This window comes from Eubalaena glacialis, chromosome X (genome assembly GCF_028564815.1).
Source record: "Eubalaena glacialis isolate mEubGla1 chromosome X, mEubGla1.1.hap2.+ XY, whole genome shotgun sequence".
NCBI lineage: Eukaryota > Metazoa > Chordata > Mammalia > Artiodactyla > Balaenidae > Eubalaena > Eubalaena glacialis.
In genome coordinates, this window is record NC_083736.1 from 112772328 (window position 1) to 112789491 (window position 17164).

A 17164-nucleotide genomic window follows, 5' to 3' on the forward strand; every position below is an offset into this window, starting at 1 on the left:
TTGTATCTTTCACAAAAGAAAAACTGGCTTAGGAATTTTCTATTATATGTCTCAGGTGCCATAAGTTAGTCCAATCAGTTGGAATGACCTATGCTACCTAATATGGAAAAAGTAGCCAAACCAAGGACTTAGAAAACCATTTTTAAAACCTTAGAGATTTGCTAAATAACAGTTAAGCTATTTCACATACAAGATTTTAGTAACAATAAGTAAGCTTGAAATGTCCAAAATAATTTTTTTCTAATGGCAGCTGTGGTAGAACAGACACTCTTGTGCTCAAACATCTTAAAAAAGGCTTTTATCCAGCCCAAGCATCAATAGTCATGTGATCTTGAGATAGATCATAAGCCTAGCTCCCTACCTCTACCACCAGCTACATTAAGGAATATACACACACACGTGCCTTTTGAGGAACAAACAGGGAACCATATCGGAAGTGGAAACATTTTTAAATGGTGGACCTGTAATGGCCATGGATTCATTCCTTCATTTAAATAAACATTAAATAACTACCCACTATGTGCCAGGTGCTTGTGATACAGAGATTAATAAAATGCCTTCCCTACCCTTGAGGAGAGTTCACACCTTTTGGATGATACATCTTTGAAAAAATGCACTGAAAAGTAACTGAAGGCTCCCCAAAGATGGACAAGATGGCCAGTATATTAGAGCAAGTAATTGCAACTAGAGGCCAAAAATATGATAAAAGTGACAATGGTTCTTTTAAGAATAGGTCAAATTGAGATTCTTAACAGAAACAAAAAGGCCAAGGTAATATTGTAAACATGACTGGGAGAGATGTCCAGCCTGTACATTTCAGACAAGAAAACAGAATGATAGCGTCAACCATCATGTTCCTGACAGAATAAACCTTACAAGACAAAGAAAAACCATGTTTTGAACAAAAGGACATGATCTGGCTCTGGCATGTAGAATTACTTTAGAAACAGGCTATACCATGGTCTCAATGTTTTTTGTACCCCCAAAATTCATATGTTGAAATTCTAATGCCCAATGTGATGGTATTAGGAGGTGGGGCCTTTGGAAGGTGAATAGGTCATAAGAGCATAGTCTCATGAATCAGATTAATGCCCTTTAAAAAGAGAGCTCCGTTGCCCCTTCTACCATGTGAGGATACAACAAGTTAGCAGTCTGCAACCCGGAAGAGGGCCCTCATGAGAACCCAACCATTCTGGCACCCTGATCTTGGACTTCCAGCCCCCAAAACTGTGAGAAGTACGTTTCTGTTGTCTATAAGCCCCCCAGTCTGTGGTATTTTGTTACAGAAGCCTGAATGGACTAAAACAGGCTAATAACTTATGCTAGACCATTTCTAAGAAATAGTATTTGCAAAACACTGCACATCTCAAGGCAAGAACCAGAGAGCCAAGATGCAGAGAAATGCACCCAACAAAAGTATAATTGTAAAAACAACTATGCTTGAGAACACCAATTGCTGTCTTCTTTTTCATAGTAGAGATAAACAACTTCTTCATAACTAGTGTATAGTAAAGAAACTCCAGTAAAGCAAAACCTTAGGGAAAGGAAGCAGTCAACTGGTTTCCCTTTCCAAGGGATAGGAGAGAGTTGACAAAAAGATAAGAAGCTTCAAGGCTTAATGGCTCTTATATTCATACTGATCCAAAGACAAAATACTAAGTACACTCAAGATAATGTAGTCAAAGCGATTAAATGTCCCATAATCTACCAAAGAATAAAATCATTTGACTTGGGATTTTATTTTGTTTTTAATGTTTCTCTGGTCACTTAACAAGCAACCAAGAGGACCTGTGAGACTGAAGGAGGAGAGACTCTCACCCCACCCTTCCCCATCTCCAGCCAAATCTACAATCTTGGACACCAGGCGACAAATGAAGGTCCTGCGGTTTGGTGAAGAGGGCTCTGATTCTGGGTGAGAAGGAAAGGATCAGAGAGCCAAGGCCAAAAAGATCCTGGACCACTAAACCCAAAACAAGGAAGAACCATTTTCAGTCTCCAAAACCAAACTCGGAACTTCCCTGACGGTCCAGTGGATAAGACTCCACGGTCCCAATGCAGGGGGCCTGGGTTCGATCCCTGGTCAGGGAACTAGATCCCACATGCTGCAACTAAGAGCCCGCATGCCGTAACTAAAGATCCCACACACAACAACAAAGATCCTGCACATGGCAACGATCCCACGTGTCGCAACTAAGACCCAGCACAGCCAGCTAAATAAATAAACAAACAAACAAACTCAAGTAAGCTAGCTCCATGACTAATTTTTAGCCAGAACTTCTGACTTAGAGCAGTGATCAGCATACCATGGCCTATGGGTCAAATCCATTCGATGTTTGTAAATAAAGTTGTGCTGGAACACAGACACATTCATTTATTTACATGTTGTCCATGGCTGCTCTCACACTACAATGGCAAAAGTGAGTAGCTGCAACAAAAACCATATGACCCACAAAGGAAAAAAATATTTACTATCTCATCCTTTAAAGAAAAGGTTTGCTGACCACTAATTTAGAAGAAAGAAAAGAATACCTAGCTATTACTTTTTTGAAGGGCATTCAGAAGAGTAGAGTGCTTATAGTTTAGTTCAGCAATCAAAGGAGTCCATCTTTGGGAATTCCCTGGCGGTCCAGTGGTTAGGACTCCATGCCTTCACTGCCGAGGGCCCAGGTTCAATCCCTGGTCAGGGAACTAAGATCCCACAAGCCACGTGGCACGGCCAAAGAGTCCATCTCTGATATGCTTTCCTCTAATTTCTAAAAGATGCTTTTTGCCATCTTGATGCAGGGATCATTTGAGAGGCATCTATGATATGGCAGCTCAAGGGACTAATAATCACTATCCATTCCTATTAAGTTTTTCAAGCTTACTGTCAGACAAACACCAGGCAGACTCATAATGGTTCCTATTCCTTGCTTTCTTGCAGTAAACAGCCCAAGGCTATCTGATAGGATATACTGTTTATTATATTTAGGACATAAACACTTTGATGTGCCAGAATCTTTTAGGGAGCAAGTGACCACCTTTTAACTATAGAATGATAAATAAGGATTTCTCCTGATCAGACCAAGTACCCTGAAATATAAGTGTATCTAAAATGCATGCCTCGGGACTTCCCTGGCGGCGCAGTGGTTAAGAATCTGCATGACAATGCAGGGAACACGGGTTCCAGTCCTGGTCCAGGAAGATCCCACATGCCACGGAACAACTAAGCCCGTGTGCCACAACTACTGAGCCTGAGCTCTAGAGAGCCCACAAGCCACAACTACTGAGCCCACGTGCCACAACTACTGAAGCCTGCGAGCCTAGAGCCCTTGCTCCACAACAAGAGAAGCCACCGCAATGAGAAGCCCGTGCACCGCAACGAAGAGTAGCCCCTGCTCGACACAACTAGAGAAAGCCCACGTGCAGCAACGAAGACCCAATGCAGCCAAATAAATAAATAAATTTATTTAAAAAAAAAATGCATGCCTCCCAAACCAGATATCAGTTCTGCCAATGGCCGGTGAAGGAGATCAGACCTGAGATAGCTTTGTATAAGGTATTATCTGTCTAGGTTGCTCCTAAAGAGAAAGCAATGGGAATAAACAAGAGGAAACTCATCCAAAGATGCCATGAAAAGCAGGATGCTATGTTAGTGAACTGCTCTGGACAGATGAGACAAGGCCTACCTGAAGTCTGCACTGAGGGGGAATCTGATAAATTCTAACTCTTAAAGAGTGAGTACTCACTGGAATTGAAGTCTTAACCTCAACTTTAATGTCAATGAAAAATTCCTTTCTCAGACAATGGGGGAGGAGGGAATCAGCTAGCCAAAGAGAAACAAACACTAAGCCAGGAAGATGAACTTTCTCAAATCTTCCATGTCAGGGAAAAGAGGCTAAGAATCACTATAAACTCTACTAGAAAGGGGGAAACATTCATTCGTTTTTTGATGAGTATTTATCCAACACCTACGTACCAGGCACTGAGGTTAGAGGTACTAAACAAAACAGACAAAAACCCTTGTCCTCATGGAGCTTACTTACATTCCAGTGGGGGTGTGGCATAAAATACGGTGCACATTATATGGTGTTAAGTGCTCAGAAGAAAGACAGTGAACCACAGGGAGTGTCGGGGTGGGGGGTGGCCATATAAGGCTACACTGCGGAGGTGGCATTTGAGTGTTTCTGGGCTAGCATGCTTTGCAGTACACCTGATGGACTAGAACAGAGGTTTAGCCCAAGAAATCAAATTGTTTATACTCATGGAATATCCATGTGAGTTATGAGCTTGCAGTTGTGACTGTCACACTGTTCTTCAGAGACAGTAACATAACCTGTTCTCTATGGGGACAAAGTTCAAGAAAAGAAAGTACACAGCATACATTTTTCCCAGTTAGATAAAAGCACACTTTCAAGAAAATCCCTCTTTGAAATGTTCCCAAAATAACAAAGGACTAAAAAAGTATAAACTCACAAGGACAAAAAAATAGAAGAAACAAGGACAGACAAGAGATATCAACAAATAAGCAGATAAAGTAAAAAAAAAAAAAAAAAAGTGAGAACCTTATACAGCAGAGAATTTTTTTGTGGGGAATACCATCTTAAGAGAGTACATGGCAGTATATAAGGAAAGACAAACTTATAGCAAGGCAGTACTGACAAACATCTCAAACTGGATCAAAATTCTGCAGGAAAAATGTAGAGCCTACCCTGGAAAGAACAGAAAGGAAACCCTACAGGAGGATTTTTTTTTAATGGGTCACTGCTACACAGGTAAGCAAGAGACCTGCAGCCTTAGAGGGCTGCCAGTCTTGGTGTTAATTTGACAATGGAAGAAAGTAGCAAAGAGACTAAAACAGCTGCCAGAACTAGACTTACTTCAAAGAAAAGGGTAAATTTAAACTAAAAGCTCCTTACCTCTATACCTGTTGGCCACCAAAAGCTTAAGCTAAAAACAAAAATTACTGTAGTAAATCTGGTTTTATCTGGGTCCCCACTGGAGAAAGGGGATAAGGATTGGGACACCTCCTCTCTCTTTCTCATCCATAAATTAAAAAACAGAGAAAGAACTGAGAATTGAGCATAAGCATCCTCTAAAATATAACCAGTGAAGCAGGAAATATGACTTTTCCAACAGGTCTCAAAACTTAAGACATCTAGGTGTTGCAAAATCTTCCCTGAGATAGCATAACACCTAACAAATAGCAAAAATTCTTTCCATTCTTGAAAAATCAGGAGTACCCTATTTTTCTATCATTCATTCCTCCTTTCTATAGAAGCCAACTATTTCCTCCAAATGCTCAATGCAAATAAAAAGAACAATGCTAAAGAAATTCTATTTAAAAGGTAGGGAAAGTAACACTTTCCTATTTGTTACACTTTTACAACATCTGCACTTACTTTAACAGACTGTTGTAAAGATAAAATAAAATGTGTATCAAAGTTGCTCGGTATTTTTAAAATCAAGTTCAAAAGAACTAAACATCTCCACATTTCAAGAGTTCACCGAAGATTTTATTGAAGTTTCACATTTGCTTACTTATTTTCTGCCCTCCATAAAATTATTGGAAAATACTTAAAAATTAAAGATAGAAATATTAGAGAGCAGAAACTAATACAAACACAAAGGTAAGAGTAACAAAAAGATTTCTTATAAATATCATCCCAAATTTTTTTATTATTGATAATAATCTTAAAAGTACAAGCTAGACACTTCTCTCGTTTCTTAATTTAAAAACAAAAAACTATAGGGAATGCACTAGTTTTGTCTTTATGGATATTCTTCAACAGTTAAAAAAATTTATCTTAGCAACACATAGTATATATAGATATACGTCTTACCTATTAAAGATTTGATATTTTCTAAGATTAAATCACTGGTAATATTTCCAGATAAATCTTGCCCCAATTCAGCAATCAGCTTGGCATAACCTTCATTTTCTTCTCTTAACAAATTAAATTTTTGCTGCTTATAACTGAAATTAAACATCATAAAGCAGATAAAATTAATTTCAATTAACAAGCTTGCATAAGAGTATTGTATTCTTCTCATTGAATTTTCTTACTCTCTTACATAAAACAATCATAAGAACAGTTGTTGAAAGTTTACCTCTTTGTCTATCTTTTACGATAGAAAATAACAGTGATTCTTAAGGGACACCCCAATGTTAATTACACAAGGAAAGGATATCGCTAATAACATAACACTATTTCCATCATTGACAAGAATATACCTTAAAGCCACAGCTGTAAATTATTTTATTGGTAGTAATAAAAGCATTGAATATTATTTTAACTTCTAACACGGAAAAAAATTAACATTGGTTTCACACAGGTAAAGTTCACTGCTGACTCAATAACCGTAGGCTACTCTTAAAAGGAAAAAACACAAGACACATGCTAACAGCAACAACAACAAAAATCTTCAAAACGCCTTTAGAAACTTCTAGTATTCAACATGAGAACTAAAAAACATGCTCAGGTACTTGATCTGCAACATAAAAATACTTGTACTTACAAGAGTTTTGTCTTGATTTTAACTGACTTTTGATTGAATTGCTGTGATTGTTTGATAAGCCCTAACGATTCCAATGTTTCTGGATCCAAGCGTTCCTTTAGAACTGTGTCTGAAACTAAATACTGTATTAAAAAATATTAAAGGCCATTTACTCCTCAGCATTCCAACTATGCATTCACAATCTTAAAACATATTCAAAATAATTTTCCCAAATAAGAATATTAAAATCACCTTATATATATATACATCAACAACTTTATTAAAAGGCTTGGAACTTCAATAACAAAAATGATGACCCTCCAAGTACTGAAACATACAGCTTTTAAAAAATTCACTAAAAATTATATGCCATGCTGTACACAACCTACAAATGACAAGAACTACAGATGTAATTCTGATTAAAATTGAGTCTGTCAACTGAATTTTCTTTAAGATAATGCAGCATTTCAGCCTTCTTTGGTTTCTACTGTTTAAGTCAAATTCTAGTGTCTGTCCTTGCAGCAAAGACAAGGACATTCTTCCAGGTCTGAGTAATGGCATTCCACCTTGGTTTTAAATTTATGAACATAAAATGGCTTGCTAGACAATGATTATGATGAGCTCTAGAATTAATTATTTTTAAACTACCTCCATTCTTTTTCTCCTTGCCTAATAGTTTATGAAAAATTGTTCAGTTTAAAAGCTGTCCATATCATTTCTACTCACTTGATAGATGCTTACCTTTTCCTTAGTTAGGAACTTACTAGGTCAGGAATATCACCAAAGGTTTTCTATGCATAGATAGTTTAAGTGATATGGTAGCATGCTTATTTCGTAGAAAAAAATTAGCATGTCTAATTTTACAAAGCATTCCATTTCAAAACCCAAATCTCACCTTATAATGAATAGTCAACTGAATGTCAATATCCTCCTCCATTAACATGATTATCTGTGATTACAATCATTCCACATAAAATTTAGAAATGGAAAGTATTTTTTAAAACTTACCAAACATGCTAATACCAATTGTGTAAAATAGTCTCTCTTGCTTTTTTCTTCTAAACAATTTGTCTCAATATCTATAATGACAAAGAAAAAGAAAGATGAAAGTTTGATTTTTCTAGACTCCAGAACTATAATACGATACCTGTTTTCTTTAAAACTAGCTAAATTTAAAATGCCTCATTCTGAATTTGGGGAAAAAATTTAAACTGTGGTAAGCATAAGCAGTCCTTCATGTGCATATGAATACTTAAAGATTTATAAATACCTATAATTTATAAATATTTATAATTTCTCCTGATACTGAAAAACTGACCTTGTGACCAATGGCATATCCATAAAATGGTAAGTTGATTATGGAGCTATGTGCTAAGGCACTGCAAGCAACAAAGCTTCCAAAAAATACTGTTTTCAAAAATGGAAACATTTGGGAATTCCCTGGCGGTCCAGTGGTTAGGACTTGGCGCTTTCACTGCCAAGGGCCAGGGTTCAATCCCTAGTTGGGGAACTAAGATCCCACAAGCCACGCAGCACGGCCAAAAAAAAAAAAAAGGGAAACATTCAAGCAAAGTTTAAACAACCACATGTCAGAGATGCTAAGGGAAAAAGCTGAACTGGGTGACAACAAAGATCTCTTCTAATACTAAAGATCCTATTACTCATGAAGATCAAACCCTTGACTTTGGCCACCTTGGTACCATGTTCTAACCAAGCTACTTGGTCACCAACTCTATGAAAACTGTATTAAAAGATATTTTTAACATCCTATTTTGAATTACAATTCTAGTCAGCAAACAAAACTTCACTCAAGATTTTCATTTTCTTCCTACTGAAATATTTTTTTTAAAAACTGAGACCTCCTTGAGTTTCAGTACATTATTCAAAAAATTTGTCAAACAATTTTCTGATCTAAAGTATAGAGGAAATAAACAATTAGCTCTAAATGCTAAGCATCAAAAACTTCAACCAGGATTAGCAGGATTACAAAATTGATCTCAGGATTATTGTTTTAACTGATTACACACCATTACCTTATTTTTAAAGTCAATTCATATTTAGAATGTGCTATAGAAAAAGGCACCGATTTTAGTGATGTAATAAAAATTGCCCTCTAAGAGTTCCCGGGCTCCCCCAGACAGACATCCTACAACTGCTTTGCTTCAGTTTACTTTCTACTGCCATCACTAAGAATCAAAAGAGAAGAGGACCTATCATTAAACACATCCACATGTTCCTGGCCCTTCTCCACTTTTCCTTCTTGGACAGTGCCATCTCCCAATATTCTGGCCACTACAGCTAAGCACACAGTCAGCTCAAGCGTATTAAGGGAATTTCGGGGTGTAATTTATACAATGTAAATTGCAGTACAATCTCAATCTATCAATAAGACTTTTAATCCGTGTGTATCTCAACAATCCCTTCCAGGGACTCCTAGTTGTCTCCTCATTATCTAGTCTTCTGGTCCCTCCTCAGCCTAGAACTTCAAGGATACTGATCTTGAGGGGTCAGGACTAAAGTGGGCCTATTCTTTTAACCAATATCTATCTACCCTCAAAGGCCCTACAGTCCCTAAGATCTACCTCCAAAGTCCCCAAGATGAGAGCATTTGGGTAGCAGGTTCATCTGCTTCAAGTAGTAAAGTCTACTCTCCTCTTAGCCATCGGACCTGATTAAGATACAACTCTCTGGGTTCTGACCATGTTAGGAAATGCTTAATGGGACCTCAGTAAATTTCTTGGCTAAACTATCTCAATAATCAATATAGGACTCTATTATCCCAATTATGCTTTCCCTGTTTTCTTTATTCTTTTTGTTCTAACTTATGAAACCATTCATTATTCATTATTCATTCATTATTTCTGACTCCTCAACCCCAAATCAGCACCTAATAAGTTTTCTTTAATTTCCCTCTGATTTTCCTAAAAAGCCCTCAGCCATTTCCAACTCTAGGCCCAGTATCACCAACCACCTAACCCAGCTCAGAGGTCCCATCAGTGCATCAAGTCACATCAGACTCTCCTTTTGGGTTAATATAGCTCTCAGGCCCCCTCACCCTTACATGATTAATCTTTTCAAGGAAATTGTTATCTTAACCAGGAAAGTACAGCACTGATTTCTCTTATAACTGTTAAAATATTAGAAAGAGAACATGATATACTAGAAAGATCATGGACTCTAGAACCAAAAGGACCCAGGTTCAAACCCTGCCTTATACTAGTTGTGTGGCCTTGAAAAATCACTTTTCTGAGCTTTGATTTTCTGATCCATATCTCTACCTTACAGAAATTGCTGTGAGGATTAAAATGAAATTAAATGCTTAACATACAGAAGGTGCTCCAAAATGGCACCTACATTATTATTACTGTGATCATCATTATAATTATCATCATCATTATTATTAGAGGTAGCTCGCGTTCTTACTCCAATTCCCCTACCTTGGTCTGGGGTCACCCTTGGATCATTTTTTTTCTGCCAAGGGGTGGGGGTACGTGAGTGAGGGGGCAGGTGAGGGAAATTCTCTTTCCAAGTTTGCCGTCCTAATCTTGCTTGTAAAAATGGACTGGATAGGCTAAAAGAAATTTCCCAAGAGCAACCAAACATCATCTTCATGAATTCATGTTACTAGTAAAAAGCCATGACTTGTAATAATAATTCATATTATATAACTAAATAACTATGAAGGGAAAATATATCCTAATAAGTCATCCTAATTATCCTTTAATTATCCTAATTAAAAAAAAGAAATTACTAGAACTTACTAGTAAGCTGATAATTGATGATTACCCAAAGAAAGATATAAAATGTACTCCTGACACTATCAATGAACAACAGCTTCCACACAATGGTACCTACAAATCACTCTTTAAGTCTTACAAATTTATAGTAAAAACAAACAATTTTCTAAATTGAAACCTGTCTCGTGTTATATTTATTAGTAACATAATATAACATCTTTAGTGCCTGCTCTAAAAATTAAGCTTAAAAGGTTTTTGTTGTTGGCATAAATCAATCAATCCAATAGATAGCATGAACAAATACTTTATCATCTAAACCAGGATAGTTTGAAGATTGAAAGAAGGCACAATTAATAATTACGCCAGGAAAACAAAACAAAAAGGGGACATACGGTCACCAATCAATGGTCTTTTCATCTATCACTCACGGTCCACACACATTTTGACCTGTTCCCAACCTTACTGTTGTTATAAAATCTTAAGCGTCCTGAAGGATCAAGGACCAGACATTTAGATTTGTTGCAATCAAATTTGGGATTCTCAGTAAGACATTTAAGTAACCTATCTAATTCTAAGAGTTAAGATTAATGAGCTAAAATAATTCATTCCAGCTTGACAAACTCTCAGAGGATAAGTCATATTTTAAAGCGAATATTATAATGTTTGGTAATGTTTTCTAACAGATCAAAGTTACAGAATGCATAAGACTGATGAGGAAAACTGTGCTCAAAGATACTTTAATTCAGATTTAAAATCAGAGAAATATATTTGTAATATACATTATTTTTTAAATCCATGCCTCCCATGGAGGGACACTACCTTTTGTTCTAAGTCAAAGAAATATTCCTTTCTTATCTTGCATGAATTCTTATTTATTCTGGACAAATAGAGAAGTTGCTATTTCCAAAGCTGGTTTCTCATCCTCAAAACAAAAGTACTTTTGATTACTTTGGCTCTTCTTGCTCTCTCTAAAATTAAGAAGAATCAAAAGAGTACAATAGTAAAGTAAATACCTCTTGAGTATCCTAAGTTTGAGATTCTGACATTCATTGATAATCTGCATTGAATAATATTAATTATGTGGTTACTAAAATCTGAATAATTCAGACTAACTTAACCTCAGAAAACCTGGTTTTTTTACTTGAAATGACTTAATTTAGCTCAGTTTTATATAAAGATACATTCTGAAAAACTCAAACTATTTGAATTATAAACTAAAACTATTTAAAGCTAGCTTATAAATAGTAACTGTACTCACATTTGACTTATAATATATATTCCCTATAAAGTAAAAAAAACCAATATATTCTAGATTTGTAGAAACATTTGTAAAATCCTTAGTTTGAAAGAAAGCATTTTACTTAACACAGTACATTAATTTACCAAACAACACTTTTTACAGGTGAAATAAAGGCTTATTAATACCTACCTAATATGCAGAATACGTCAGCAAGAATGGAGGGCATATCCTCACGAAATTCCTAATTTTAAAAAATACAATTATTCATAGTAAATACTAGAATAGCACATTAGCAATTATTATGGTTTCAGAATAACACTCTTCAGTAAAACTTAAAAACAAAACCCTAATACCACTATGTTGACAAATAATAAAAGTTTTCAAGTTTCATAATATAGAGAAAATTAAGAGGGAGATAATGGTTGGAAAAAATGTTTAAATGTCTACCATGAAATAACTTGAGTTAAAAAAAAAAAAAGAAACTTAAAACAAGCACCTCAGGAAATAATAAAGAACACAAATGAGTTAACATTTTTCCAGTGAAGCTTCATGTCAGAAACCACTGGAATTTGGAGTACCTTACACCTACCTAAAGCAAGACTGTTAAATATGGTACATTTTTCATCTAAAACTTTAAATGTTGTGCTCATGCCTGAGTCAACACTGATCTATGCAAAAATCATAGTATTATCAGAACAAAAATCTAAAAAATGCAATAATAATTACAAGCTGTTGTCTCATAACTCAAGATTCTCTGAAGATGAAAATAATTACCAAAAAATCTATCTTTATTTTCTTTATGCACTGATGTTTGCAGCCTTTGGAGAAACTGACCCGAAACTCTCCCCTCATTTCTGGATGAATACTTCAGCATTTATCCTAGATTTGTCTCCTGACTTCCCACTCCCACACCCAATTTTAGAGCCATTTTCCATTAGTAAGGATCATAGTTCAATTATTGCAATTAGTTTGCTGGCACTATAGCAACCCTAAAATTAGCCTATTTTCAGAGAGTAAAGGAAAGAAATATAATTCTAAAGGAAAAACTGGTAGCTGTAAGAGACAGACAAGATATGTTTCTGTGGCTAAGATATGGGACAGTGCAATATAGGACTATGAGAATCTAGCCACGACAAAGAATCCAGCTGCAGAAGTATATATATCACTAAGGACTCAAAGAAAGGGAAGCTAAGTAAGAACAAAACACACATTAAGTTCATTTGAACTATTCATTTTCAATAAATGGGAAAAGTATTAGAATCAAATTCCATTCACACACTAAACCCTATACTGATGCCCAATTTACAGAATGAAATAACCTTAATTGCCGATCAGACATTAGTCTCTTCTTAAGGGCTATGAAATTTGGCTACGTCTACTTGAATGCAAGTGCTCCAAAACAATAGAGCAAGACAAGAGTTTTCAAACATGGAATATTAGTTGTTGAAGAAATAGACTACTCCAACACAAGCTAATCAGATAGAGACAGTTGAGAGGTAAAAGAGAAACTCATATTGAACCTCTACTGCTCAAATACATCTCAACATGAGGGGGGAAAAAAATCACAACTACTAAACATAGAAAGTCCTTAAGACCATCCTCGGGAAAGCACAAAAATCATACAAAGAAAAAGGCCACAGAAGCTTAAAGCAGCACAGGGGAAATTCATACTGACATCAAGAAACTCCAGGTACCACCTCAATAATACTTATTATGAAAGCTGTTCTCAACCGGGCAGATAATTTTATTTATACAAGTGTAATAAAACCCAGCCTAATAATAATAGAATAATACACCACTTGTAATAAAATGAAACTTAACTCCTGCTTTACAATAAACACCCTTACAATTTGAGAGTTCATCTTTCAATTCAAATACCAAACAACCATGGAAAGTATCTGGTCTGAATCTAACTTAAATTCTCTAATAAATAAAAGAGTGAAACAGAATAACCACTTAAAGGTTAGGGAAAAATCTAGTTATTATTTTCTAAAGCAAACAACAAACAACATGAAAATTAGCATCAAGTGAACATTAGAATCATACAACCTCAATTTAAAATAATTTAATCCTCAATTTTTAAAATACATTTAATTTCTAAACATAACCACAAACAAAAGAAAATGCCTTGTTATGCTATACTGGGAGAACAGTCTAACCAAATTATTTTTTTATAGGAGCTTTTTTTTTTTTTTTGCCCTCCCAGCTTACATAATATTTCCTGCTCTACTCACAACCAGAGAAAAAGATTAAAATACCTATATTTCTGTCTAGCAACAATGGCTTACCAATATTATCTTAAAACATTCACTATTATAATTTTGAATAAAATGAAACACAAGTTATACACGTCAGGGATCCTTGCATCAAAGGCAGAAAGAAATATGTAACAATTATCAAATTTAAAAAACATATATATACTTACACTAATGTCATTAAGAACATTAGATGCCTGTTCATGCTTTAGATTTCCTTTAATGACATGGTATGATAACTCATAAAGAGCTTGCTGGAAATCTGTCAAACATAAAAGAAAAAGTGTAACGACACAGTCTCTTGAACATGAAAGGTAGACTCTCTAGGGGAAGATCTACGTATTTCCTACTTCTCGGAATTATTATAAACATCAATAATGATTAAGAAAACTATACTTCTAATGCTTTTCTCTAGCAGATTTTTTCCTTTTATTTTCACAAAAACACAATACTTAAAGAGTAGAAAAAAGTTAACCTTGACTCCACTACTATAACATAACTACTGCTTGAGCACTTCCAATCTTTTTCTATATGTCTACATATTTTACATACTTGCATTCATAGTTTACATCATTTGGTATTCTGATTACCTGACAAACACTTTTAAAAGCATTTTCTCGTGCTACCAAAGTCTACGAAATTATTTTTAATGACTGCATAGAACTCTAGCAAGTGAATATAAACTAACCATTCTTCTCGCCAGGAGAGTCACAGATTTTTCTAACTATATTCAGATTATAGTCAATTTAATCGCAGGGCTACACTGACAACAGATAAGGAATAGCAGTAAATATAAAATTTAATTTTACCCATATCCTACTGTCAGAGAAATTTCTCCCCCAAAACTCATTTTCTCCTCTATTTCCATCAGAATTCAAACTAAAATACATTCAGCCCTCTGTATCCATAGGTTCTGCATCCACAGATATGGAGGGCTGACTTTAGTCACTGTACAATGCCATTTTATATAAGGGACTTGAGGATCCTCGGATTTTGGTATCAGAGGGGGCTCCTGGAACCAATCCCCTGCAGATACTAAGGGATGATCATAATTACATATGTACATACACACATAAAACATCACTCCTATGAGAATTGTCAACCACATGTACAGTAGTCTCATTCACTATTAATTAGCATAGCCCCCCTTTCCTGGAGAAGGAATTTGGGGAAGGGGGGGAGTTAATGGTCAGGTGAACACCTCCTTCCAGCCACCTTTTTCTTTAGTCCCATACACTAAAATCTTTATCTCCTTCCTCTCATTAAAAGTAGGAAAACAAGTAGCTCTAAAAACATTAATGTAAAATAAAGTCAATTTATAATCCACTTTTGAAATAAATCAAAAAATCTTTCAGGGCAATATAACAAGTTAAGAAATCAAATATTTGGGAGTTCCCTGGTGTTCTAGTGGTTAGGATTCGGTGCTTTCACTGCTGTGGCCAGGGTTCAATCCCTGGTCGGGGAACTGAGATCCTATAAGCTGTGCAGCGCGGCCAAAAAATAAAAATTTAAACGAGAAATCAAATATTTAAAAATCTTCTCCTTTGGTCTACTACTAGCCACAAAAAAGGAACATAACAGAAATCAAAACTTTTATCAATCCCCCCTTAAACAATGAAAATAGTATTTTACAATGAAATAAATTTGTCCATTAAATTATTCACAAAAGAAATACAGCCAGATTATCCCAATTCCTTATGAAGAATCCATTAAATATATCCTACCTTTTTCACAAATATGCCTTCATTATGCTTATAGTAAACTATATAAAAACTAAAATTCAAAGGAAAAATTTCTGTTAGTATGGTAGGAATATGAGGTCAATTTCATGCTTTCAATTTCCATTAATAAAATGCTTTTATAACAAATAATAGCCATTTGAAGTTATCCAGATAACTAAGATTTTTTAAAAAGCAATCACTCTTAGAAGCACAAAACAGCTGAGCATCATAAACTAAATTCCCATAAGAATATGGGCTCACAGGGGCTGAGGGAATTCTAATCTTAATCAAAGGAGATTAAAGTAGAGAACAAATGGCCCAGGTCATCTTGCTGACACTAAGTGACATAAAAACAATCACAATGTAATCCACAAAGTAGCAAAGATAGTCCCCAATTCACATGTTATTTAAATGCCCATTTAAGTGGCTAGGAAGTCCTGTCGTATTTTATCCACAGAAATAGTAAGTGGTGTCTTAAAGACCACCAAGGCTAGTCCCACAAAGCCCTGCAAAATCTACACTAAAGTTGAAAAACTTTACATTTACAGTGGGGAGGAAAACTTACAACCCTTATAATTACACAGAAAAGAATAAATGCTAACGTTTCAGAAAAAGCAGCTTTAAGAACAGCCACAAGTAAAAGGGGCTTCTAGACATTCTTTGTGGAATTTGAACATTTTAGACACTAGTTCTTGGTTATGTCGAATATCACTAAGACTACTCATGTTTATCAGCCATCCTTACAATGTTATTTTATGGGAGGTGGGGAAGAGACTTATAAAAAGAACAAGGAGAAACAGCGTGTGCAAGGGAAACTGCCCGCCTGAAATGAAATCAATTTGAGGGAGAGGCAGAAAGGGAAAGGGCACAAGGAACACCACCCAAACTCAATCCTCCTGAGATAGACGAAGGAAATTCTGAAGAAACAACATTCAATTCCCTGCATGGACTACCCACTGGGGCCCTCAGACCAAAGCTTGATTGTTGGCAGGTATCAGCCAAAGAGTGTTATGCGTTGAGGAAGTAGGCAAGGGCAAGCAAGAGAGAACACCTGCAATTGAGCCAATGAGGCCACACTCCTACTATTTGGGGTTTCATACATGAATCAGAACAACCATGCAAATTAACAAGAATCTGATAGTTATTAAACATCCACACAGTCCCATTTAAAACTGGAAGAGTAATCACCCTGTTACGCTATTTATAGTTTTTCTGAGAATTCTTTTTCTTATTTTATCTACTTAAGGTTTCAATCGCAAACAAGATCCAAGTTAACTGAGAAGTTAGGAACTTGTTTTAAACATAAGGTGAAAAAAATAACTATCCAAATGCTTTTAAAAAGGAATCTTTTTTTACTCTCTTACATTTCTGACAGTCAACTGACTTATTCAAAAAAGAAGGCATTATATCAACCTCAGAAATCTTTATGAATGATCATGCAATTTTAAAAGCAGGATGATTGGAAAATAACTTTGGGGATTGGACTAGGAATGTTAACAAGTCTTACCCAAATGACAGAAAGAAAAATGGCTTACTCATTTGTTTAAAAATGCTTTCTATTCAGAAACCCAAATGTTCTTCAAAAAGTATATATTCTCATATTAAGGTAATATTTAATTTTTGATAAAAGTAAACTTATCTACAGAAAATTATCTAATAATTTTTTATTTAAAATAGAATGTTGACTATAAATTATTTTTCCAGATTTGAAAAAAAAATGTTATGGGTTCTATC

At 35.3% G+C, this 17164-nt stretch overlaps 1 protein-coding gene across 8 annotated transcripts in view; it reads right to left on the reverse strand.

The window, feature by feature from the left end:
• THOC2 (THO complex subunit 2) overlaps positions 1-17164 on the reverse strand; it is a 103561-nt gene that overhangs the window by 70790 nt on the left and 15607 nt on the right. For all 8 annotated transcript variants that reach the window (XM_061177837.1, XM_061177836.1, XM_061177832.1 and 5 more), the window contains exons 3-7: positions 13880-13971; positions 11644-11695; positions 7486-7556; positions 6499-6620; positions 5823-5956 (exon numbers count right to left, since the gene is read on the reverse strand). In XM_061177837.1, the coding sequence (XP_061033820.1) occupies positions 5823-5956; positions 6499-6620; positions 7486-7556; positions 11644-11695; positions 13880-13971 (471 nt within the window). The remainder of the gene's footprint in view (positions 1-5822; positions 5957-6498; positions 6621-7485; positions 7557-11643; positions 11696-13879; positions 13972-17164) is intronic.